Here is a 27,448-nt window from a genome sequence, read left to right as displayed (position 1 = left end):
AATTCCAAATATAAAGAATGTTTGAAAATCTCATTTTGACTTTTTAAGAGAACGGATCAACCGATTTTAGTTTTTTAAACGGTATTGAATTGCGATTTTCAAGATCTTTAAATAATTTGATTCAAACTGGGGGTACCATTTAAAAATTTCAGGCAGGTGTACCTGGGGTCAAGGGGGCGATATCCAAAATACAACGTGCACTGGTTTTAAACCTCACCCTCGATATCTAAGTAGTCGTGTTTTTTTGAATAAAACTAATTTCCTTTGCCCTAAAAAGTATTGGGAATGGGAAGTTTTGAAGTGATGGCACTATATGTATTTTAAGATATGACGAAAAACAAAGTTCATCCAAATTAAAATTTACATCTTTATTGCTATATTGTGTTTTGTAAAACACTTTAAGTTGTTTATATTAATAAGTTTTCTTTTCAATTATTAGAATTTACTGAACAAAGTAAACTTTATTCTTACAATAAAAAAAATACTGGAAACTACAAAAACAATAGCTATCTACTTTATACTATAACTTTTATTTTATTCAATAATCAAACAATTGAAGCAAAATGTAGTTATATCAAACTAACTGCTACAAATGAATTATTATTTTAATGTTTTATGAAACAAATATCGATAATTGCATTGCTAATAAACGACTAATCTTCATCGTTTTTTGATTCGTGGAGGAGATTTGAATAAAAATCAAAGTATTCTCGATTTAATGCTTCTAGTTTCATGTTAAAAAGCGATATCAAGTGTCTATATTTAGCATCTGTAATTGGGTAACCCTGAGATTAATATGGTGTAATAATACTTAGTGTTACACATGCACGCAAATTTCCTTTTTTCTAATTCACAGTTCTAAATTCTTCAGTATCGAAACCAGCATATTTTTAGGAAATGTATTGGGGCAATTTGAGAATCTGTCTTTGGCATTATAAAATTATTGTTCGAAAATGATTTGCAATCTAGGAATTACTTAGTTTCGACATCGCGAACCATGTAGCTATTGTCATTCTTCTTTCGAGCTCTTGATCAATTACTTTCCAGTCTCGTTTAAACGCATGGGAAAATTATTATAGATTGATAATTTTCCCATGCGTTTGAGTCACATTGCATGCCACTGTGGCCCGATATTAATATAAAAATTTTAATTCAACAGTATTAAGATTGGCAATTGTCTAAACAGCATATATACACATTGCAACGATAAATTTGTTCAGGTTCTGGTCGCCATATTGATCACTCGAACATGTTATCTCACGTACAGTTTCTGATAACGCGTGAAAATAAAAGTATAGTAAACTGCAATTGCGCACCTGCCTCTACCTCCTTGATCCTCATGCCAGGAAAAATATATTTTTGTTTTGTTCCAATATTGTATATTGTAAAATTGCAAGTGGACAACCTCCGTTTGTAAAATAACACATTGTTTGTTGCATCCCTTGGACACATCAACACTTGTTGCAAATCGAAGTTACAGCTCACGATAAGATCGTCACTTGTAATCGTTGCATCCTTATCGAAAGATTTAGATAAGCGAATTTCATCCTTTAATTTTTTATGGATTTGGATGTCAGGTTTTTCTTCATCAATAGGGCTTGTTAGATCATGAAAGGATACACACACTCCACACTTGTGTTTTTTAGGATGGTAGAACCCAAGATTAAACTCATCTTTGAAAATATTTCTATATGCTGATAATTTCGCGTTTGGTTTTTTATTTGTCTCACACCATTTTAAATATATGCTATGCATAGGTTTAGGTTGGAGTCCAAGCATTTTCTTGCGGTACCTTGCCTACAGTAGTGTAAGTGTACAAGGCACTTGCACACGAGTTGTTAAGTCCAAACTAGGTAAATGCAATGTAAATACACATGCCAGTGGTAGGCTGTTGAAAAAATAATCAGTTGTTACATTTCTTCCAGAACAGGTAAACGGTTCAATTAATTTGAGGACGACAAATTCACTAAAAGGAATTGGCCACTGCTCTATTTCGTCCTTTCCGAAATATAGGAACCCATTTATAATATACATTTAGAACCAATGTTCTATTTCTTCATTCAACTGGGTTTTATTTGCAATAGTTTTTTGTCTTACTTGCCTAACCACAACATACCATAGATTTTCTATTAGATTCGAGTCGAGAAATTGTGATGACCATTGTAAAACTTTTTTTTTATCACGAATCAATACTTTAAATTTTGGCAGTACGTTTAGGGTCGTTATATTGGAATGTAAATTTTAGGGGTATTTCCCATCCAACAATATAGTCCCATAATTGTGTCCAAGATGTTCTACTACACGCATTGGTTCGTAACCCTTTCCATGTTATGAATTGAATCCATTCCGTAAAACGAAAAGCAACCCTAAATCATGATACCATCTCTCCGTGCTTAATTTTAGCAGAAAAATATTTAAAATCCGATCTTTTGCCTTCCGGTTTGTGAATGTAGTTCGTCTAATCACTTCCATGAATGTTAAATTTGGATTTGTTATTAAATAGGACGCGTTTCCAATAATTGAAAGTCCAATTCTCACGGCGCCTCGTGAACAGCATCCTTGCTGCCTATTTTTCTGTGAAAGGAAACATTTTTTCGCCGGCCTTCTTCCAGAAAATCCAACTTCCACTTACGACAGTCTACACTGGATTGTTTTTGAAGAGATCCCTACCTCTCCTAGTTGAGCTAAAACATTTACAGCTGACTTCTGTGGATATTTTTTACTTTTTCTTTTCATGCGTCTATCAAACTTATAATTTGTTTGTTTAAGTGGGCCTCCACATTTTAAATTCACCACTTTTCGCCGAGCATTAAAAGCTCTGATAGTTTTAAAAACCACTTGTTTGGATATCCCACACTGCCAACTAATCACAGCTTGGGAACGACCGTTTTTATAGGCTTCAATTATTTTTTCCTCCATTCAACAAAATAATAAACTCCATGAAGCATTTAAACATAAGAATAATAAAGGAAAAGTAAATACAGTCGAACTTCGATAACTCAAATTACGCCTTGCCACAAACAAAATTCGAGTTATTGAGACTTCGATTATACAAGATGACTCGAACATACAAGTGGTAGTGTGGTAGTTATTATGTTAATCTAAAAAATTCAGTTATTTGTGACTGACAAGAAGGTTTCATAATTTGAATTTCAAAAAAAGCTTCAATGTTATTCAAACCGTTATACGAGTCTGTTGTGTGTTCGTTATTTTTAAAAACGAACGCAAAACAATTATCGAATTTGCAACCAACGTGTTTGAGGGTGGTTGCGGCAGATTATCTTCTAAAGAGTTTGCTATATCACTGTCACGCTGTCATCTTTATTGTCAGGCGGTTCAGATTCGGATCTGCAGAACTCGATAATGTCTTCATCTGTGGGAAACTCCGAAGTAACAGTATCATCGTCGATGTTGACATAATAATTAAAGGTAACACCTTCTTTAGCTTCAAGATTTTTCCAAGCTTCATATTCCATTTGCAACTGAATTTCTTCTTCTCCTATTTCTTTCAATCGTTCACTAATGAAAATCAAAGGAATTTCATCTTCATCTTCCCACTTGGAGTATTGACCAAATCCCGCTTTCTTGAAACAATTTGAAATGGTCTCGGGCCTGACATCGGTATTCCAAGCACGGTTTACCTCATCAATGCAGTCCATTAATGTTATGTTAATTGTTCTGTTCTCTTCCAAACATTTGATTGTTTTTCTCAAAATTCTGCGTCGATATTAACACTTCATATTTTGTATGATACCTTGATGAAGGGGTTGCAGTTTTAATGTCATATTAAACGAAAAAAACAAGTTTGATAAATTTTAACCTTTGTTGAATGTCTTTAGGATAGGCTGGACAGTTATCAATAAAAAGAATGATTTTTCTATTCATGTTTCCAAATTGGTCGGCCAAATTTAACAACTACTCTTCAAAAATTGCTCCTGTCATCCACGCCTTTGAGTTTGTTTTATACTCGACAGGTAACCATTTTACACCTCGAAAGCAGCGGGGTTGATTACTTTTTCCTATCAAGAGCAATTTCAATTTTTCTGATCCATCCATGTTTGTGACAATCATCAATGTAATTCTTTGTTTACTGTGTTCCTCCTACCTGTGTCCTCTATGACACTTTTCATTTTTAAAAGTTAGGATGTTATCTCGAAGACATTTAAAAAATAAGCCAGTCTCATCTGCGTTAAATACATCTCGTGGTTGATAACCTTCCAATAAATGTGGTAAAACATAACGTTTCCATTTCGTACAGTCCTCGTCTCTCATATTATTGCTCTCTCCACAAGCCTTTTTATAACAAATGTCACACCTTAAAAAAGGAAAAAAAATTTAAGCATTATGTAATTTATATGAATTGATGCAAAATACTTTCGTTTCCAATTATCCAACCACCCTGTGCTTGCCTTGAAATTGGGTTGTCCTAATTTTCGACTAAATTCCAAAGCTTTTTCTTGAATTAACCCTCCAGATATGCCTTCTTGCCGATTTAAACCATTCTAAAACTGCTTTGTCCACATCCTCGTACATAGGTTTTTTAAGCCTCTTGGAACTGCCACTTACACCACTTTCGAAGGCGGTAATAATTGTTTGTTTTTTTTTTTTAATGGTAGGCACTGTACTTGCCGGAATCTCATACTTTGCAGCTACATTTTTCTTTCGTGAATTATTTTCCACCTCTTTTATGAGTCTAAATTTCTCATCAATAGATAAAGTTTGTAAAACGCGTTTCGTTGACATTTTAATAAAAATAAAAGTTTGCCAGTATTATAAAACAAGAAAATATTTACTATTTTGTAACAAAAAACGTTAACATGCATGCAAGTGCAGCTCATTAACTTAACTGAAGTGCGCAGAAAGGACTCGACGGGAGCGGGTAAAAGACAGGCAATTAGGGGATTCTCCTGGAAAATTCGATTTATCGAAGCTGGCGCCAAATATCACGTTTGACTTATCAAAATATTCAAGTAATAGAAGTTCGAGTTATTCAGTAAAAATTATACATAATTTACTACCTTGGTGCTAAATCCAGTGAATTTGATTCGAGTTATCAAAGTTTGACTGTATATGGAACTAAGAAATTTGCACCCTTCTAAAAGCGTTCGTACTTTAGAAACAATAGATGTCGGTTTAATTTTGTTCGAGAACTTTAGTGGTATTTTAAAAATATTTTTTACTCTTTATGCAACAAACAAATACCATTTTAAAACCAAACAAAATACAATGGAACTTACATAACTTGAATTTCAAGAACCGCCAAAATTCGTTCGAGTTAAAGAAAAAATAAATATTTAATTTATAAATGAAAGTTTTATTAACAAGAAAGCAAAAGATCGCAAAGGACATATGTACATGACTTGATATAAGCTATAGCTTATAGCATATGAAGTGTTATATTAAATAATTAGTAATTTAACTTTGGTGAACAATTTTGTTATTAGTATTTTCGAAAAAAAAAATTCAATATTATTTAATGAAAAATAAACGGAATCAGTGCATTTACTCATAGTTAAAAAGTTTTTTAGTACTTCAATTGCATTTCGCACTTCTCGACGAGACGCTCTTCAATTTCCTCGGCGTCATCATCTGCTTTAAAGAGAGAGATTCTTGTTTTTCGGTTTAAGAAAAAGCTTCATCAACATTTAAAAAATGTTGTAACGAAATATTATCTATATTGCGTATATTAATCCAGTTGTTGAATAGACTTTCAACATTATTTTCAGAAATGTCCGACGTAAAATCTGCGTTATCAATTAGTTTTCAACGCAATTTTGTTAATGGAAGGTCGTTCTCCTTGTTCTCATCATTTGGCAATTATCCAAAACCTGCCTTTTTAAGTCAATTCTGGATAGTTTTCTTTGTAACATCGTTCGTCCACACCGACTGTGCAATTTTTATGCAATCAAGTAGATCAATTTTAGGTCGTAATTGATTGAATCAATCGTATTAATCCAACAATTTAATTGGGATCCGTCATTTATAATGATTCTTAAAGCTTTTTATTATGCCTTGATCAAGAAGTTGCGCTTTTGGTGTCATGTTTGGTGGGGAAATACTGCAGTTCAATTGCTTTAAGTTTGTCTTCAATTCGGGAGTGAACAGGACAGTTATCTATTAGAAATAGAACTTTTCTTTTTTCTTTTATGAATTTTCGTCTATTTTCATAAGCCATTTTTCAAAGTTCTCTCTAGTCATCCAGGCTTCTTTGTTGCTTCAATAATCCACTGGTAACTATTTCACTCCTTTGAAACGTTTTGGATTTGCGATTTTTCCAATTAACACAATTATTTATTTTTCACTGCCGCCCATGTTTACTGCTAGTAAACAAGTTATTTTTTCATTACTGAGTTTCCCTCCATAACATTTATCGTTTTTCATGGCCAGTGTTTTTTTCAGTAAGCATTTGCAAAAAAGTCCGGTTTCATCAACATTAAAAATATTCTTTTCTGCGTAACGTGATAAAAGTTGCGGCAAAACGGTTGTACTTCCAAGTTTCAACATTTTCTGCGTCCACGGCTGAACTTTTACCACAGACTTTCTTCTGGCTTATCCCCTATCTTAATTCAAATAAAAAAAAAACATCCATTAGAAAGTACTTACATTTGTATGTAATGTAAATGAGTAATTATCTATGCTATATACTTTTTTTTAATTTGTGAAGCCATCCACTGCTTGCTTTGAAATCTTCATCACCTAAACTTCTTACGTATTGAAGGTCTCTTTCTTTAAGTATTAGTCTACAAACTGGTAAATTTTGGGTGTCTGGCAGACACAAACCACTTGGACACAGCTGTATTTACAGTTTTTCGTGGCTCATTACGTTTGAATTTACTAGGATTTACACTTTCACTAAACTCCACTATAGAGTTTCTATTTTTGATAATGGTTGATAAGGTATTCGCCGGAACTTCATATTTTTCTGCATTTAATTTCTTTTTCATTCCACTACCTACGGTTTTAAGAATTTCGAACTTTTGTTCAATTGTGAGGCACTTTAGTTTTCGCGGGGGAGCCATTGGAAATCTAAAAAGCAAAATGAAAATATTGAAAATTGACTGTTCACCGAATATAGATTATATTCATACGCCGTTAATATTTCGAAAGAGAGATTCCTCGGAAAGCCGAACTTTTCGCTACCCTTTTCGACGTTATTCGTTAAAATTCGAATTATGAAAATTTTTGGGTTGTTGTGCATCTAATTTATTTTGTGTTATAGAGATTTTCAACTTATAGAAGTTCGAGTTATAGGTAATAAATGACATTGAAAGTACATTGAAGGGGCTGGGGTCTACGAATTAGTTCGAGTTATAGAAGTTCGACTTATGGGAGTTTCACTGTATTCCTGTTGCTACTAAAAATCCTGAAAAATGTAGTAAATTTAATAAACATAAATATTTGTTTATTTTTGAAGGAACATAAATTAGCTCTAATTTTGGCCACTACTGTATGTTTTTATGTAAAAAAGGGAGTTTAATATTGTTAGATACAATTTTTAACATAGATTGAACAGGTTTTCAAGAGGTTTCAGATTCAATATTGTCTCAAACTTCTAACATCTTATCTTAATATTTTTTGTTTATATTTTTTAGGTGCAAAGATTAATTTAAAACTAGAAAAAAAATACAGCAAATCTTTAAGAACTGATATTTTTATACTATTAAAAACTGAGTGTAAGTAGAAATTTGAATATTTCGCAAAATAACCATTACTTTTACTAACTTTCTGACAATGGTGTGGCATAAATTGCATTAATTTGAAAATTAATGTTGAATCCAAATTATTCCAAGCTTCGTTTAATGCATTAAACCATCCTTCTTTACTGATATAAGTTTTAATCCTTATTTTCTTATCCAAAATTTTCAGATTTTTTATGGAATTTAAATCTGATTATTGACTTGGTCAGTTTATAAGATTAATCGTTTCTAGTCCCACCAAACCTTTACATGTTTGAAATTATGCTTCAGATCGTTATTTTACAGGAAAAGCATCCAAAGGGCATTTTTTGTTTGCATATGGAACCATTTCATTTTTCAGAATATTTTTATATATACACCAATCCATAATCCCATCAATTTTATAAAGCAATCTCATCCTGAGGCTTGAAAAACAACCCCATGTTATCACTAACCCACCACCACATTTCATTGATAGGCAAGTGTATTTAATGATTTAAACTTTGGTTCGCCGCTGAATATTACTCTTTTCCAGTAATTCACTGCTTAGTGTAACTGAACTTGAACAAATTAAAGACGGAATCATTTGGTTTTGGCAGACAACAACGGCTTCTTGCCTGGTCAATTTGCAAATAATTTGGCCTCACATAATATATTTCTCGTTGTTTTTGGAGATACCTGGAAATCCAATATTTCAGATAGACGCTGCTTTATTATACTTGAACCCAGAAATGGCTTATTTTGAAATATTTATAAATTTGTTCATTTTGATATTTATCGGTTTTCTCGCCATTCCTAATTTTTTTAGGTAAAACATTACGAAATTTTACAAAGGATGAAACAATTCGAGATACTATGGATTTATTCAAATTAGACCTTCTTGCAATATTTACGAGCATTTCAAACTTTTGTAAAAGTCTATAAATCTTATTTTCAAATTAACTTATAAATACCGTCCTCTAGGTATTTTAAATTCAACTTTGCCTTCAATAAACCCGAAAAGTAAACAGAATTAAACTGATATTAGAATTTTCGATCCCAAATAAAATGTTCTATTTTTTGCCAGGTAAAAAAATATTTACCTTTATAAAAAAACGGAACCACTCAAATGGTCAATTATTATCTGATTTGCACTCACCTACTTGATTGAAAGTGTTTTGATTAAACATTATTGTTATTATTCCTTTATCGAATATTAAAACATTAAATTTTTTTTGCTCTACTTCCGCCACTAGTGTACCTTTATGGTACAAATCAGCTTAAACTTGCACAAATGAGGTTTATAACAAAAATTTTAATGTTTTTATGCGGGAATATCTATATTTAATGTATAAAATATCTTAAAATGTTCATTGATGACATGGAAGGTTTTTAAAGTTAAGATTTTAAACATCCGTTAATGGTTTTGACTAGTATACATATTCAGGAATTCCACAATGAATCTCACTTATCTACGGGCAATTTTAGTTTTTCTAATGCTGCTTTATATTGTTGAACTGCATTTACCTACACGCAGTTACAAGAAGATATTATGACAAATTGTGCCTAACTTACGTAAATCTTATGCTACATAATATTAGGAATGACGATATATTTTCTTGGTTTTCATATGTTGGAAAAAAAGGTGTGCAAATTGTTTTTTGATTCACTGTATATCGTACATTCTATCTTCCAGCCGTAGTTGTTTGAAAGCAGGCCCATTTCATTCAGTAGAGCTTCGGCTGTTAACAACCCTGCTGTTTGTAATGGCCCTGTGTTTAGTCGCGACCTTGTAACTTGTATTCAATACAGGTACACACAGCTTATGTATATACGGTATCTATCGAAATTATAAACTTTGTGGGCCAATGTAGTTTGAATTATTGTAAGCGATGTAATTAATTATTTACGTCACAAGCCTAGTAGGTGACTTGTTACCGCACGTGGTATTTTTAAAGGATGATGCGCTGTCACGAGCTGAATTTAGAAAATAACATTGTAACACCACCTAAAGGATATGTATTATATATTATTTTATTTCTTACTGCCGTCTGTTTTACAAAAACATTATGTTTTAAATCAAAATAGACAATACTTCTTAAAAATATGACGAAGGCAATTTTTCCCATGTTTTTCTGACATAATTGAGTTCAATTATGTACTTAGCGAAACCTGCCAGTGTCAGATGCATCTAGCATTTATTTTATAAAAATTTGATTATTTGCATGGAAAAAACGGAGTATTGCAATAAATTAAGTTAAAATTATTTCCCAATATGGTCTCAATGACAGAAAAATGTTTAAAAGACTGCAATTTACCGACTGATAGGTTCTTAATTAGAGTCCGGTAAGGTTAATTAGTAATAACGTCACAATGTAAGGTTCCGTTTACTTTTTTATGATTTAATATTATTTATTATTTATTGTTTATTATATTGTTCGATATGCCCGCCGCAAATCAGCATCGGGTAAACAGTACTACCCGGACAGAATGAAATAAATGTATTTATTTATTTATTATAGTTATACTAAGCCATCGGCTATTGTTTATTCTGCGATAGTGTACATACAGGGTGTTCCAAAAGAAAAGATTAATCCACTAACCATAGACTCTTTGTACATAAAAAAGTCTAGAGGTAATAAGTTAGTTTGTTATTTTTCAACGCTTTCAGATATACATGGTAATGAAATTAAATTTTAATTATAATTTTGTCCTCATAGCTCTTGCAGTTTTTGAGCCGTTAAATTTAAATTTAGAAAATTTACTACTTATGGGAGTTTTCATAGATAGACTTATTAATTGTTTATCTAAATGTGCAGGGTAATATTTTCCCTCGGATAATTCCTCCTTTGTTTTTACCATTTTTTTTACTTTTGGTTCTTTATCTCACATCATTCTAATTGCATTCTATATACAGTTGATAGTTTTAGGCTGAAGTCCAAATATTTTTTTGCAGTACCTTGCCTACAATAATGCGACGGTATTTACGAGAAGCTCGTAATTTTGCTTTTTCCTCTTTTATCGGCAGATGCAATTTTTTTATTTGATCTTTTTACATAGTAATATCAACGACAGCGTTTTCATTCCCAAGATATTTAAGAATGCGGTTTTGCACACTTTGTTCCTCTTTCTTTTATTTAGTAAAAAATATGTTATGGAATATTCTCTTCTAAACTCTAGTTGAGTGGTTCTCGATTTCTTTGTAATTTTGTCAGTATTCGCATTGATGAAATTCTATTGACATGTATAGTCAACCAATTTGTAATATGCCTCGAATATATTACGCCCGATTTCATCTAGAATCTGAAAACATTATAGATAAGTATTTGGACATGCGAGTTTTTTTGGACTGTAGATACTGAAGTGTCCTTTGTTGAAACATATTACTTTTCCTCAGCACGCGCTTGATTTCTTACATTTCTAGACAACTTTTGCGGTTGTTTTCTTTTCTTTTGAGGTTTCTCAGTTTTTGTATACTTGGTAACATAACGTCGTTTTCGAAATTGCTTGACCTTGGATTTTTGTATTTGATTTGATCAAAGATAAAATTTTAGGCACAATTTTCTTTGACAATATCTTCTGAACTCTTCCCAGCCAGTGCTGCACTAATTTTTTCCCTTTAGAGGTTTTTTTCCTTCTTTTTTTTAAAGGAAAATGCCACTACTAAGCCTCGGTCATTCGTGCACAAGTGTACAAGCCACCTGCATATAAGTTAATAAGTTCAAACTAGGTAAATGCAATGTAAACACATATGACACATATCATAAAAGCACAAAAAGTAGATATTTTTAGATACCTACTTGTTAGATTCAATCGTGATGTAAATGGATTTCAACCATTGTAGGTATTTCAAGTTGCCTACATATTATTCGAAATAAATCTGCATTGCATTGATGTCTAGTTTTTACACTGATCAGTAGATGACGCTGGTTACGTGTAACTTTACCAACTTCTTGTATAATATAGTAATATAGGTATGAGAAGTAAGGAAATAACTGGATAACCAAGAAAATCCCAAAATTCTAGTTACCTATTTCTTACATTCGGGTGACAAACTGTTTCCTACTAGGTTTACTTCGTTCTTTGTATGCTATAAATGTAAATGCGCGCAAAAAAATAAACTTCTCCATATCACTGTGTCGTGAGATGTATTTTATACCTCTCGGTGACGGAGTCAACTTTCTCTCCATTATTCTCATCACTCAAAATATTCACATTAGAATCATTGTCCTTATCTAGCGCAGCTACTAAATCTTCGTAAGGAAGAGTTTTTTAGCTCATATTTGGCGGATATTATATTAGGAGTTGGAATTAATTCGTTGCGTTTTTTTAAGAAAAAAATTTATTGATTTTAAATGAAAATAAAAAAATACATTAATTAAAGTATTGCCCATCGCTTTCTACTACTTTTGACCATCTTTCGGGCAGGGCACGAATACCGCGTCGGAAGAACGCGTTGTCTTTAGATGCAATCCATGAATCGAGCATTGTTGTGCAGCAAAATGATTTTGTCGTGTCTTGGAGTATTCCGGCCGTTTTTCTTTCAATGCACGGCTCAATCGCATCAGTTGTAGTCGGTAGCGGTCTCCAGTTATGGTTTCATTCGGTTTCAACAGTTCATAATAAATCACACCCCTCTGATCCCACCAAATACAGAGCAGAAGCTTAGACCCATGGATATTCGGCTTTGCCACTGATGTTGAACGTTGACCGGGCTTAACCCATGACTTTCTGCGCTTCGGATTGTCGTAATGGATCCATTTTTCATCACCAGTAACAATCCGATGCAAAAAACCTTTTCTTTTTTCCCGTTGAAGCAGCAGTTAACACGTCAAAAAACGCCTCTCATTGTCCCTTGGTTTCGATTCATATGGAACCCAATGTCCTTCCTTTTGGATCATACCCAAAGTTTTAAGACGTTTTCCTACCGTTGATAAGTTAACTCCCAATGATGTAGACAATTCTTGAAGTGTTTGACATGGGTCTTCGTTGAGCAATGCCTCCAAAGCATTGTCTTCAAATTTTTTTGGCTGACCAGGTCGCTCCTTGTCAACCAAGTCGAAATCACCAGCTTTAAAACGTGCAAACCACTTCCGACACGTTTGTTCAGCTAGAGCATATTTATCATATACTTCCACTAAAATACGATGAGCTTCAGCAGCACTTTTGTTCATATTAAAGTAATGAAGTAAAATTCTCCGCAAGAACCCTTTATTCGGCACAAATTGTGACATATTTATTAGGGGTACAAATAAGTTTCCGCCGTTTAACAAAGCATGGTCCCACCAGAAGGTTATGCTGAAATTGCTAGATGTAAATCTTACTATCGCAAGTTTGATCAACTAGTAACAACATAACCTAGAAGTATTAGTGGTTTCGTATCAGCATCACATTTTTTTTTCTTGCAAAAATGTCAAGTTTTGTGCCGAATAAGCGTCATTTGCGGGAACTTTTGATTTACTTCTTTAATTTGAAGAAATCTGCAGCTGAGGCGCATCGATTGCTTGTAGAAGCATATGGTGAGGCTGCTTTGAGTGAGAGAAGTTGTCGTGAGTGGTTTCACAAGTTTAAAAACGGTGAGTTTAACGTGGAAGACAAAGGACGCAGTGGAAGGCCGAAAACGTACGAAGATACGGAATTGGAAGTGTTATTGGAGGAAGATTCGTCTCAAACACAAAAAGAACTTGCACTTACATTAGAAGTGACGCAACAAGCAATTTCACATCGTTTAAAAATGTTGGGAATGATTCAAAAACAAGGGAATTGGGTTCCTTATGAACTGAAACCCAGAGACGTCGAACGCCGATTTTGCATGAGTGAAATGCTGCTTGCCAGGCATAAAACAAAGGGTTTTTTGCATCGTGTAGTCACTGGGGATGAAAAATGGATCCATTATGATAACCCAAAGAAGAAGAAATCATGGGGTCCACCTGGCCATGTTTCAACATCAGTAGCCAAATCAAATATTCATGGAAAAAAACTCATGTTGTGTATTTGGTGGGATCAACTTGGTGTTGTATATTATGAGTTGCTCAAATCGAACGAAACTATTACTGGAACTCTCTACCGAACACAATTAATGAGATTGAGCCGAGCACTCAAGGAAAAACGCGCTCATTACTACTCTAGACATGACAAGATTATTCTCCTACATGATAATGCTCGTCCGCATGTTGCGGCACCGGTTAAAACCTATTTGGAAACACTTAATTGGGAAGTCCTACCCCACCCGCCATATTCACCAGACCTTGCTCCATCCGACTACCACTTGTTTCGATCAATGGCACACGGTCTGTCTGAGCAGCGATTTACATCATATGAAGATACCAAAAATTGGGTCGATTCATGGATAGCTTCAAAAGATGAAGAGTTTTTTCGCCGTGGTATCCGAATGCTGCCAGAAAGATGGGAAAAAGTAGTGGCCGTTGATGGGCAATACTTTGAATAAAACGTAATATCCCGTTCTTTCACAATTAATTCCAATTTTTTTATAGAAAACGGCGGAAACTTATTTGTACCCCTAATAATAAATTATAAAATGTCGTTATTTATTATTCAAAAAGTGGATATGCAAAGCAAATGACCTCTAATGACCGCTGTTTCACGATAAGTATATTATTGTAGATAACAACGAAATACTGTACTATCTATGCCATCTCTTGTAAAACGCTACGAATTAATTCCAACTCCTAATACTATATCCGTATATACTTGAAAATGGTTAGAAAACCACATAAACACCTCACATTTTATCTACAAGTCACAACTCCATTGTGACCGATAGTACATTACAGTGTATATAACTTACAACAAATATAAATTTTAAGTACTACTTACTAACTTCACAGAAAGTGTGTGTATGGAATGGATATAATTTATAGAAGTCAGTAAAAAATTGTTAACACGTAAAACTCCATTTTACCTCAGCAGTTTGACGGAACTAAAACCGTTGACTCTAGATTAACGTCAATTGCATGCACAGCTTAGAGAATTCTGCTCGTAATTCGATGTTTCACTAATAGATGACACCGGCAGTTTACCAATGGCTATAATAGAATACACAGAAATGTACCTTGATTTTAAATGATAAAAATATGGCATTGCAAATTCTGCATATACCGAATGTTTGAAAATATTGTACACAGCAGTGCGCACCAGGATTACAAATGTTAAATAATAATTCGTTGTTCAATTGAGAGATTTTGCCTTATACATTGGGTTGGCACGTTAACCATTTAAATTGCACTTGCAGGAAATGCTGGTGGACGCGTGTTTATATAAACTTTTTTAAGATTATTTTTAAGAAATTAACAAAAAGTGTATTACGCTTTAATCAGACTGTTTTTTTTTTAGTATTTTTGCCGTTTATACCATATTAAAAAACTCCAAAAATTGCAGTTTTTTCCATTTCACTGAATTCGAAATTCTCACCGTTTCGAGGACAGCAATAGTGGGGACGTTTAAGTGAGAAACCCTGTGGAATGAGGTGTATGATGAGATAAATTGCAACGAAAAGGCCTGGTTTGAATTGAAGAGTTTCTTATGAGATGCAAAATAAATTTTGAACTATTATGGAGCTTGAAGAAATACGTACGGATGATATTGATGAATAGTTCTACTAGTAGTAGTGTAATTATTTGCCTGACAAGGGCGGAAAGTGATGCTTTGCCGCAAGCAGGATAAGCTACTAACTTCCAGAAATAGACTAAGATGCAAGTTGTCGATCATTAGTGAAGGAATCTTCGAAACTAACAGAGATATAAAGTGGGTGAACTGAGGAAAACAACTGCAATTTTAGGAGGCCAATTTAAAATAACTTTTTTTTTTAATTTAAGTCTTTAATTTATTTTTACAAAAATCACATTTTGACTCATAAAACTCTAACTTGTCCAGATTAAAATTCTAAATGAAATTTTGCAAGCAAATTTATTTTGTTTTACTAGATAAAAATGTAATGCAACATAATATAATAATATACATAAAAACAGATTTATTTACAAATTTAAGCAATTTAAATGTTGAATTTAAAGAAATCAAAAATACAGAAAGTATGGTAAGGATATGAAAAGAAAAATAATAGTCATTAAAAACTTTAAAATTCTATTGACCATATATATACATATATACACAGTAATTGATTTAACAATTATTGTCAAAATATATTTACACTTAAAAACTAACTTAACCTATAATACATAATATACAAAAAAAAAATATTTACAAAAATAGTGTAAAAATACAAGAGGGAAGACAATATACGAAGAGTAATAATGTACTTACTCCTCGAATATTCTCAACACCTCTTGTATTTGTACACTCGGAGGTGCCCGAGCATCAATAAACCCCATGGTCTGATAGAACAAGACACATTGGCGCACTTTCTCGACAAACCGAGAGTTCATTAAGTACTCTCGGTATTTCGGATAGTATTTAGGCCTATGTATCTTGTTACCAACAGATGCCATCAATAAAGGATTATCGATGTCCCTCACTGGATTTACGACCATATCGACATCTTCGTCCTCTTCATCGTCCGAGATGTCGATACCTAGGTCGTACAATGGGTCCTCCAAACGGGGTCGTTTGGGTTCGGGACCCATTGCTTCCAGCAAGGGTTCGACTTCGGGCCCTTCCGCAAGTGGTGCTGGTCCTGGAGCTTGGTAAGGCCCTGCTGGGAGCATTGGCACTCCAGGCTGTTCGGCCCCCATCGCTTGCACCTGTCCCAAAGCTGATGGGGGCCTTGCGACATCTGCCGACCCGGCCGCCTGAGCCGGTTCTGCGATGTCTAGCAGCCATTCAGCAGGTAGCTCATCCATGTTCTCGATGGGCTGAACATGGACTCGCGCTTCCCAATCTGTAAAAAAATCATTGGAATTAATTTTTTATCGATTTTATTTTCTGTGTTAATATGGAACAAAAATATTAAGGGCCCATAGACTAAAGTCTGTTTTAGGTCATCAAACTTCTTACTACTACATTTTTTCTTTAAAAGTTAATCATATTGAAAAACATTTAGTTGAAAAGCAATTTTTTTCAGGGTTCTACAAGGAGCCTACTGCATTTGATTATTAAAATCATTGCAGAATTTTCCTCATAATAGCATTTAAAGGCACTGAAAGGATATTTGGGGACATGTTTAGTGCGTTTTTTACTTTTGGGTTAAGAAGTGCCGACACAACCAATTTTTAAATCTATAGAACCGATAGATTTGGAAAATCTAACACACAGGAAATTCTTCTCCCAAAAAACGGAACCCAATTTGAGCACAACAATAATGTAAGCAAATATGAACTTTTTAAAACCACCCCAAATACTTAGAAAACAAATTAAAACCAACAAACATGTTCCAAAATATCACTAGTAAATCTAAATATCAGTAAGAAATGTTTTCCTGAACTATTATATCTAAAACTACTAAAATAAAACATAAACTAAAGCAAGCAAGAACAAAACAAACTTCAAATATTGTTACATACCCTCCAAGCCATCGATCATGAAGTCGGGATTCTGGGGCACCGGTTCCAAAATCTCGAAAAGAAGCTGCATTTCATCACACATATCTACGTCCATGGTTGTAAATTGTAAGTGCAGCACAAACAAACAATTACTTCCAAAGGACGCAAACTCACTTAGTGTGATGAACGGAATGAATCTTAAGTGACCGGACACGAACTTATCTATGTACAGGGCCGAAGGGATGGGGTGACATCAGCGAAATTGGGGGTGTGTCCGGACCAATCAAAATCAGAATCAGAAGAACATACCTATTTCCCACCACTTTGTCATTACCTGCATAAAATCCTTGTCTCTTCCATCATTGTCTTGCTCTCTTTGCCTTTAACGGTATAATTAAACCGAAGATTCAAGCTCTCGGGTGGTGTTACTCATCTCATGGTATAATAAAATAAATTACCTGCGGAGGACAAAGTTGGCCCTAGCCTTTTCAACGAATTTTTCAATACCGATGGACACTCTCGGACAAAAATAGTGAAACTTTATTTAAACGTTTCCTTTTAACAAAAACAAATTGGAATGGAGCTGCAAAAATTTTTAAAAATAGAAAAAACAAAAGTTTCTTATAAATTCGTTAAAAATTAAAGGAAATATTTCTTATAAAAATATTGGAGCACGTCAAATATTGTAGTTGTAGTGCATTTTTTGAGATAACAGACTTGCAGAAGGGGTTACCCGTGTGGTAGATAAAAGTACTTTTTCATTTTGTTCTTACGGAAACTCATGTATATTATGACGTTTTTTAGGTCTTTGAGAAATTTTGAACATATTCCATGTAACATACTGGTGTCAAAATTCGAGTTTTTGAAAAAAAAAAAAAATTACAATAGAACTATTAATACTCAAAAATAACAATATAAACTACTATAATCTAATGTATTAAATGTTTGATGTGTGCCCCGTTGACTTCCTGACAGTGAGCAAGCCACAACTCAAATTTTTCAAGAACGTTTCTTATCATTTGAGAAGATATTTGTTGAGCTTCTTGAGTACTTTTATTTTTTAGGTCTTCTATATTATTGCGCTTATTTAAATCCACTCTGTTTCAGATAATCCCATAAAAAAGTCCACAGCGGTGAGGTCAAGCGATCTAGCAAGTCACTATAATTGCCATATTGCGCAAATATTTAAATAATTGTTGAATTTAGGCATGGGTAGGTTACATGAAATATGTTCTGAATTTCTCAAAGAATTCAAAAACAAAATAATTTACATGAGCTTCCATTAAAAAATTAAAAATTGCATTTATCTGTAACATGGGTAACTCTTTTTACACGTCTTCTACATCTAAAAACAATATTTCACATGTTTCAGAATTTTCATGAAAAATATTTTCTTCAATTTTCAACGTCTTTATGCGAGACTTGGTCCTATATGCCTATATGTAGATATAATATACCACCCTAACAACTATATAATGGGACAAACCAAAATTCTACAATATTTGCATACTTTAACGGTTAATTTATTATATAATTATTTTTTATTATTCAGTTATGTTAGTAAATGAACAATAATTTCAATGAAAAACAACTCTAGGAACAAACTACTTTTCCTAAGTTTCTTCCATTACCCATAAAGATATTCATTTTAAGTGACAACTAGATAATGGGACAATGTTGAAGCTTTTGCTCTAAAACTGAGTAACATCATCCTTTGCTTTTATTACGACTTGTATTCTTTCAGGTATTGACTGGTCTAATGATCTGCATATTTCTGGTGTAAAATCATTCCAAATCTGTTCTATCATGGCCTTAAGTTCGGGCAATGTACGTTGTGGGTTATTCCTTGAGATGGTTTCATCTTATGCCACACTGCCTTGATGATTTTAAGATCTGGTCTGCTTAAGGGCCAAGATAGAACATTAAGATTGTGGTCGCCAAATCACTGTTTTGGCGGTGTGGCAAGGTGCCCCATCCTGTAGAAAAATGAAATTTACACCAACATTTAGTTTTGAAACACTAGAAAACAAGGTGTTTTTTAGAATTTCTTGATATTTTTTGACGTTAACTGTACCATCAATGAACCGAAAACATCCCAATCTTGTTGCTGACATACAGCCCCAAATCATCACTCCTTTAAAAAAATTTTACTGTACGTTTTAAACAGTCTTTGTGGAATGCTTCATTCTTAGTGCGAATAACCCTTTTTGCGACAATCATCAATACATACATCGAATTTTGATTTGTCACTAAAAACTACTTTGGACCAATCTTCCACCGACCAAGACAGTTTGGAATTTGCCCACTTAAGTCTATTTTGTTTTTGTTTCGGTATTAATAGTGATTTTTCCTTTGCCTACAAGACAATAATAGTCTTTACGGGTACTCCTTTAATATGTTATTTATATTTCAACCTTATAAAATGTAAGTTCACATTTATGAATCCACTTGCGACAGCATTCCATCGAAACATTTACTTTGGTTGTTTGATTCCAGTTCGCCGCAACTTGCCTTAAAGTACTTCTTCGACCTTTTTTACATAGTTTCGCTAATGTTCTTTCATCTTTATCGGAAATTGACTTTGAACGCCCCAGACTTTTACCCTTTTGATTTAATATATTTCCTGTTTCCCCATAATGCTTAATTATGTTCCACACTGTAGTTTTAGGAATACCAAGTTCGTCCGAAACTTCGCGTATAAATTTATTACGGTAGTAGTTCTTAAGAACTAATTCTCGAATTTTTGGACTTGTAGACACCCCAGGTATCATTTTGTTGGAAAAAGGCAATGATTCATGTCACTAAGTACATACCAAATGATTGGATGAGTAATATTTGCATCAGATGTTATCGGCGCGGCTTACTCGTATTTACAAGTATATTTTTTTGCAGTTCATTTTTACTGTCCCATTATTTAGTTGCCACATAAAATGAATATCTTTATGGGTAATGGAAGAAACTTAGAAAAAGTATTTTGTTCTTAGAGTTGTTTTTCATTGAAATTATTGTTCATTTACTAACATAACTGAATAATAAAAAATAATTATATAATAAATTAACCGTTAAAGTATGCAAATATTGTAGAATTTTGGTTTGTCCCATTATATAGCTGTTAGGGTAATAATTTAAGGTAATGGCATAAATGAAAATTACAATTCCTGCACAATAAATAAAAAAAACTAATATTTCAAATTAAGGGGGACAAAAGTAGATAAACTATAAAGTAATATCCAAGTAATGAGAAAAAGCACGTTTTTGCCGTGTTGAAGTCCCGTATTAACTATGGCTTCTTTGCACTATTTTAATACAAATTCCAATAATTCCATTATTGTATCGGATCCCATTGTATTTTAAGATTTTCGCAACAGTCTCATTAAATCTGTTTTAATGGTTATTACATTTTGCCTGACGTGGCTGTCCAGTTCTTGCATTCCTCAAGTACCACCACGGTGCTTTACGGTTACTTCGGTGTACCTGGGATCGAACCTTTTGTCCTCGAGATGACTAACACAAGCTATTCCATCATACAGAAATGTATTGAATTTGCTTTCGTCGAAAAATAGTAATTTTTTTCAGATGTTGATAGACCAATGCAAATATTTATTAGCAAAAGCTGATTGCACTGTTTGATTCTTCTTAGATACGAATGGTTTTTTAAAGGCTCTTTTACTAAATAATCTTACTTCCCTTGGCACCCTGATAACTTTTTCACTAACTGAATGCAAAAGTAATCTTAATTCGGTTTCTCTGCTTTTATTCGCATACTAATCGCTAAGCAACAAAAATTGTTAAAGAGACCAGAATAAATTGCTGATGACATGAGAAAGGCGGAACTAATACAAAACACCGTTTGTAAAGCAAATAACATTTTGTATATCTTCCTGAATCAAAATTAAGTCACTTTGAAAAAGTTTCCCTACTTTTATCTGCTGTATATTAGATGCATTTAAATTGTATTGAAATTCTCAAATTGATTATCCAAAGCCATCTAAAACATATCCCTCAAGTTGGCTTCACTAGCGGGAGGTACTTGGTCAATATAAGTTCTTGTAGATTTAGCGGATGGTAAAATTAATCGTGATCCAAATTTATTCTTGTTCTGATTTCTTGTAAACAAACTACTTTAGTTTAAAATTGATACATACTATTTTACATGCCAAACCCTGTCATAAATTTGAGTCCATCATGAATCGGTCCGTATGCAGAATGCGTGCCTGGGAAACAAGGTATCCCATAGATTTTAATAACCAGAATTTATTACGTCTGAGAACCAAATTTAGGTGCTGCAGTTGAGCGTGAGGACGAAATCTGAAAATTTTCGTGGATTACACAGAAGTACAAAGGCGACCATTATGTATTGATCCCTGGACTATCAGGCAAAAAGTTGTAAATGCAATTTATGTATAGATTTAACCAAATTGTTTAAGAAACGTGTGATTGAAGAAAAGGTTATTGAAAATGCAATACTTTTACCTAAGTGACATTTATTTAGTGGAGCACCCTGTATATTATTGGATATTTGAAACAGCATATTTGCCTAATTTGGAATATGTGTAATTTTGTATATTTCTAGTCTGCCGTTTAGTCGCTATTCCAATTTAGAAGTTAAAAAACTGCATATAATGCCGAAACGACTAAGCATTAATATGCAAAAGTATACGTATAAAATAATGTACTATATAAAGTGTATGTATATAAATTGTAATATCTCGAAAACGGGAAAACCTATGATTTTGCTTATTTTAGAAATAAATTCTACTTAAAAAAGTGCCTTAAGAAAGTGTTCATAATTTCTCGATTCAACATCCGAGTACTAGGAGTTTCCAACGAATGTCAAGTTTTAAGGATTCTCTCATAGTCGGAGAATTAAAAGCAATAGTGGAATGCGATTTCGATAAAATCGATTGTAGGAAATATATATTAGCTTTAGTGTCTCAAAATTTAAAGAACAATCCTAATCCCAACGAATTTGGACTACCTTGTATTTAGTTTTATTCTCTCTATAGTACTGAGTTACAATTATTGAAATAAGTCCAAAACAAATTTACTTAAAAGTGTTCGTCTTGGAACTTTTACTTCCTTCATATTCGTTGGATTTCTGCCTAAAACCCTAATTCCAAATTAAAAGTATTCCTAGCCGAAAATAAATCCTTATTTAATTGAATTCTGCATATTCAAGTGCTATTTCTGAATCTGTTTCTGACTGTTTAGGTATTCAGGCCTTATTTTTTGCTAGCAGAAGCAGTGGAATTTAAACGTGTTGTCCCCGCAGAAATTGCAATAATGAGCTAACTGACTATTAAAAACTGAAGTTTAATTATTGAATTTTCCCGACTAATAAGAAGAATACCTATTGAAGTATGTACACATTTTACACCATACATCGATTAATACCGATATTGATCCGTATTAATCGGAATAAATATCAGACCCGAAAGTACACAGTTTTTTGCAAGTAATCGCTTTTTGCCCGTAAGAAAATTAGAATAAACTGCTCACAAAATGGCACCTTTTTGAGTCATTTTCACGACCAGGCATTTCGAAAACGTCTTCATAGCTGATTTTCATAAACAAAAAGCGATTCGGGAAATCCGTTAGTAATAGCTCATTAATACACGATTTACCGAGTGGAATAACTTGTGATGAGATAAAACCACGAGTTTTCACTCATCAACTCTCCTCCATGTTATTATAATAGTTCATCTCTATTCCCTTGATTGCATATCTACTCATAGCAACATTTCAATCTGATTTACTGTAAGCTGTGGAAGTTATCAGTTTAAAAAGGTCATACAAATTTCCATTTATTTGTGCTGTGTTAAAAAAACTAATTGCCGGCCCCGGTATATGGTCCCCAAGTTTATCAGGATTTTTTGCCGTTGCCGTCGCCTCGGTTGAACGTTTTTTTCACCGAATCTAAGATATTTTACATTTCTCTGAATGCGTCCCCTAGAATATATTTTATCCATAGATTATTATTACTAATTATTGTTTATACAATAATACACTAATTATTACGTTAGTTTTTAATATCTTTCAAAAGCGGATAGAAAGAATCAATTGCGCAACTGTATTAATCAAAATACAGTGGTGGACAAAAGTATTGGCATAGCAAGCATTTTTTGAAATAGCGCCTCATATCTAATAAATAATAATTTTTTTTTAATTAGGAATAATGATATATTATACCTCATACCTTAACTTTGTTCCTGTTAGAAAATGAAATTAAAAGCGCTAATATAGAAAATATTATATTACAAAATTAAGAAATAAGTCTAATTTTAAGAGGACAGAAGTATTGGCACACTGCTACGAAAAAATAGCATTAGACTATATCTAGTATTTTGTTAGCAGACGTTTTCTTTTTATAACTTCTTTTAGTCGGTTTTGCATTGATTAGACTAATTTACGTGTATATTCTACACTTGTAGCATTCTATTCTTGAAGAAGGATATCTTTAAGCCGAATTTTACTCGTAAAATGGTGCTTTCTGATGCGAATTTCTAAGTCGTTTCATAAATTTTCAATTGGATTCATGTCAGGTGATTGGGGAGGTGTTGCTAATTGATGGGGAACCCTGTTAACTATCCATTGTTTGACCATATAAGCTGTGTGTTTCGGATCGTTGTCCTGTTGAAAATAGTAGTCATCAATGAGATTTAGCTTTTCAGCGCTCTGTTGTAGATTGTTTTACAAAATGTTTAAGTACCCCATTTAATTCATTATTCCGTCGATAAAGACCAAATTTCCAACACCTCCTGCAGCTATACAACCCCAAACCAACACACTGCCCCCCCATGCTTAACGGTTTGCTCGAGATTTTTAACGTCGAGTTCAGTGTTTTGTTTTCTCCACACTAATGATTTTCCATCTGAATGAAAAATATTATATTTGCTTTCATCTGAGAAAATTACTTTTTCCTAGAACCATTTGGTTGATTTGCACATCGATTTGCAAAGTTTAATCGCTTCTTTTGGTTGATTTTGTGGAGGTGTAGTTTTCTTCTCGCAACTCAAGCTCTGTACCCGACCCTGTGCAACACCCTTCGGACAGTTTTTGGCGAAAACTTCTTTATTGTCCTGGTCTCTCAACATAGATGTAATTTCCGAAGCTGGTGTATGAGGATTTACTTTAATCTGATGAACAATTTTCCGCTTTTCTCTAGCGGATAGTTTCGGTGGGCGACCACAACGGGGCATATTTTTAAAATCGCTGTAGTTTTTAAAACTTTTTATAACACTACGGACTGTGAAGCGACTTTTCTTCACCACATTTGCTATTTCGGAATATGATTTTCCATCTCTGTGCAAATTTACAATTATTTTTCGTTCGCACTCTGAAGTTTCTCGCCCTTTACGCCCCATTTTTACTACTACTAACAGAAGAATTTAGGGATATGCACACCGATGTTCAAAAGCAATTGTCGATAAATATAAACATTTTTTTTGCTTCATTCAATTGTTGTTTATTTCATTTCTCCTAAAAAGTACATGGGAAATATATCAAGAGTGGCAATACTTTTGTCCTCTTAAAATTAGACTTGATCTTTAATATTTTAATTTAATACATTCTCTAAGAGCGCTTTTAATTTATTTGTGTATCAGGAAGAAAGTTAAGGCTCTAAGGTATAATGGGGCATTATACTTATAAAACAAACAGTTTTTTATTTATAAGTAATGGGGATCTATTTCAAAAAATTCGTGCTGTGCCAATACTTCTGTCCACCACTGTATGTTCATTGATGGTTTATGCACATACGCCTTCACTACGTTTACTTTACACATATTCTTAGAAGTTGCATGAATTATATGAGAATAATAATGGATAGTACTTATTTTCCATCTGACCACGCAAGAGCTTATGTCTTTACAAGTATAGTGGAAAATTAACAAAATGGTCTATTGACTATCCTACAATCATAATTGATGACGGTAGTCTACCAGCCATACATAAACTTCTTAAACCCGTTTAAAAATTGCTCGTTTCTATTTGGAATACATGAGTTAATTCAAACTTGACCTTGAATCATCATATCTGCCGTTGAGCCATGTCTTGATGCCTATAGTTCACTATTTAGATACATTTTAACAAGATTTTTACTTCGCAGGTAAAAATCCCTTTGTGGCCTAGCCGAATATATTTTACGGAAAAACCCATGCAGTTTACGGTCATACTGGTAAATTTTGAAGTAGTACCTTATTGAACTACTAAGAGAATCCAAAAGCGCAGAAAAAGGGCAAATGTAAAACTAATCAAAAATTGACCGTTTAAGCCGGATAATTAATAATTGATTTTGCTACACACTGATAGCTTGTCGATGGAAAAATTCAATGTGTGATTTAAAAATCGAAAAAATGTGCAATTTTTGTGCGATAGTTTAATCCCCCTTTGTTATAGGGATTATCAGAGTGTTAATTTCGCCTGTGTTAAAAATTTTAACACTTGCCAAACTAAATCAGTGGATTGGGTTTCGAAACTTAAGACAAGAATATGAAATGATGATGATTCCGTTTAGCTTTAACTGTAACCATTTTCTAGATACAACTGTGGAATGGGTTTTATTCATTTCTTTTGGGCAAATTCGGGCGATTTGAAGAAAATTCGAAACATTTTTCCATTTTCTATATAACCAAACACGCTGCACAATCCCTGAAAATAGCCAAAATAAGCAGTTCCAATTATCTTTTGATTTGTAGCTTTTTATTGCACCTGAAACATCGAGATTTACAAGCATGCTACGTCCAAGATCTCTTTTTTTGGTATTCAGGCATGGGAATCTTGGTAACCATAACAGATAGGAGATCGGTAAAATTAGCATAAACTTGCGCAATTGATTACTCGTTAAGAATTTGCTTATAGATTGGACAAATTCAGAATTCTTCCGGAGATATGCATGGAAAACCAAATATTTCTCTTTTATATATTTTTTATTTTAAGAGCTTCTCATTGAAGAAAGATGAAAAATAAGAAAGAAAAACAACGTACAACGTGCGAATGTTAATTTACGCGTCCTTCTATCTCTTACAGTTATCGAGACTTCCTTCCTTGAGCCCCAAAAACGAGCACCTCGCATATAGACGGCAAATTTAAGAGGATGTAGAAAAAAAACGATTTTTTACTATTAAAAAAAATTCTTACATTACTATTACAATGAAATTTTTACAATGTATATGTATATACAGAGTGGCTAATTTGGAATGAGGAAGTCCAATATTTCAGCAAATATATGAATTAGAAGAAAAAGTGTCGTACAAAATTTTTAGTATGTAAAAGGTCTGCATTTTCACATCTAAAGTTCACCGTAAAAGTATGGCAATAACAACCCATATTTTTTTAATTAACCTTCTTCATTTAATTTTTATTATATAAGGGATCCCAAAAAGTATGTTTTGACGTATTTAAATCAGAGAAAAAGTGTTCCACAACTACCGAAATATGCCTACGAGCTTGCATGATTTCAAACGTTAATAACTTGCTTATTTTAAATAGAATGCCCCAATTTTCTCAACGACATCCCGTTCAGAATTCAAAAACTAAAATTTTTGTTAACATGATCCTATCCCTACACCTTAAGCCTAACCGTTTCTGAGTTTTCGAAAATTGACCCCCTTTGGCTTCGAAATGTTTTGATAGTCAGTTGTCAAAATGTTCAAATATTCCCGAATAATTTGGAAACGGTAAAGTTTAAAGATAGGGTGCTTTACATAAACTGATCTAAAAATTTAACAAGAAATCCTAAAATAGCAAAATATTGGGAGAGTTTCATTTAAAAAAATCTAGTTTATTATTGCCACACTTTTGCGGCGGGACCTGTAGATTTAAAAATAATTAAAAAATACGGATATTTTACATACGCAAAACTTTCGTACGAAAATTTTGCTTCTAAATCGCATATTTGCTGAGATATTGGACTTCCTCACATTAAGTAACTACCTTGTATATAGATATATACTGAGGGGATCAAAAGTCCCTCATAAATTTGTTTAAAAATTGAAGAAAGTATTTTTCATTAAAATGCTGGAACATTTGAAATATTGTATTTGGTTGTGCATTTTTTTAGTTATCAAATATACAGGGTTCGCCATTACACCGGCCTTGGTTCCTGGTCTCTTTGTATAAATATCAATATGAAATGTTTAGTACAGTACTCATTTATATTGGAAAACTGAATGATTTAATAATATTTTTGTTTATACAGAGTGTTCCCTGTATATACCGAATTATCCATATAGTAGATAAATATACTTTTCCATTTTTTTCTTAAAGAACCCCATGTATGTTAAGACATTTTTAAGTTCTATGAAAAATTCTGAATATATTTGAAGTAACATACCCATG

General features: G+C 33.1%; 2 protein-coding genes and 1 pseudogene across 2 annotated transcripts in view; 1 reads left to right on the top strand and 2 right to left on the bottom strand.

Annotated features, from left to right (window-relative positions):
* lqfR (clathrin interactor lqfR) overlaps positions 1-27,448 on the top strand; it is a 40,751-nt gene that overhangs the window by 9,733 nt on the left and 3,570 nt on the right. The window lies entirely within an intron of this gene.
* On the bottom strand, positions 1,132-11,785 carry LOC136348246 (uncharacterized; annotated as a pseudogene).
* LOC136348229 (uncharacterized) lies at positions 3,260-4,350 on the bottom strand. Its single transcript, XM_066298882.1, has one exon. The coding sequence runs from the start codon at positions 3,657-3,659 to the stop codon at positions 3,297-3,299; it is 363 nt and encodes a 120-aa protein (XP_066154979.1). The 5' UTR covers positions 3,660-4,350; the 3' UTR covers positions 3,260-3,296.

This window comes from Euwallacea fornicatus, chromosome 32 (genome assembly GCF_040115645.1).
Source record: "Euwallacea fornicatus isolate EFF26 chromosome 32, ASM4011564v1, whole genome shotgun sequence".
In the NCBI taxonomy this organism is placed as follows: Eukaryota; Metazoa; Arthropoda; class Insecta; order Coleoptera; family Curculionidae; genus Euwallacea; species Euwallacea fornicatus.
This window is presented reverse-complemented; position numbering and strand designations above follow the sequence as displayed.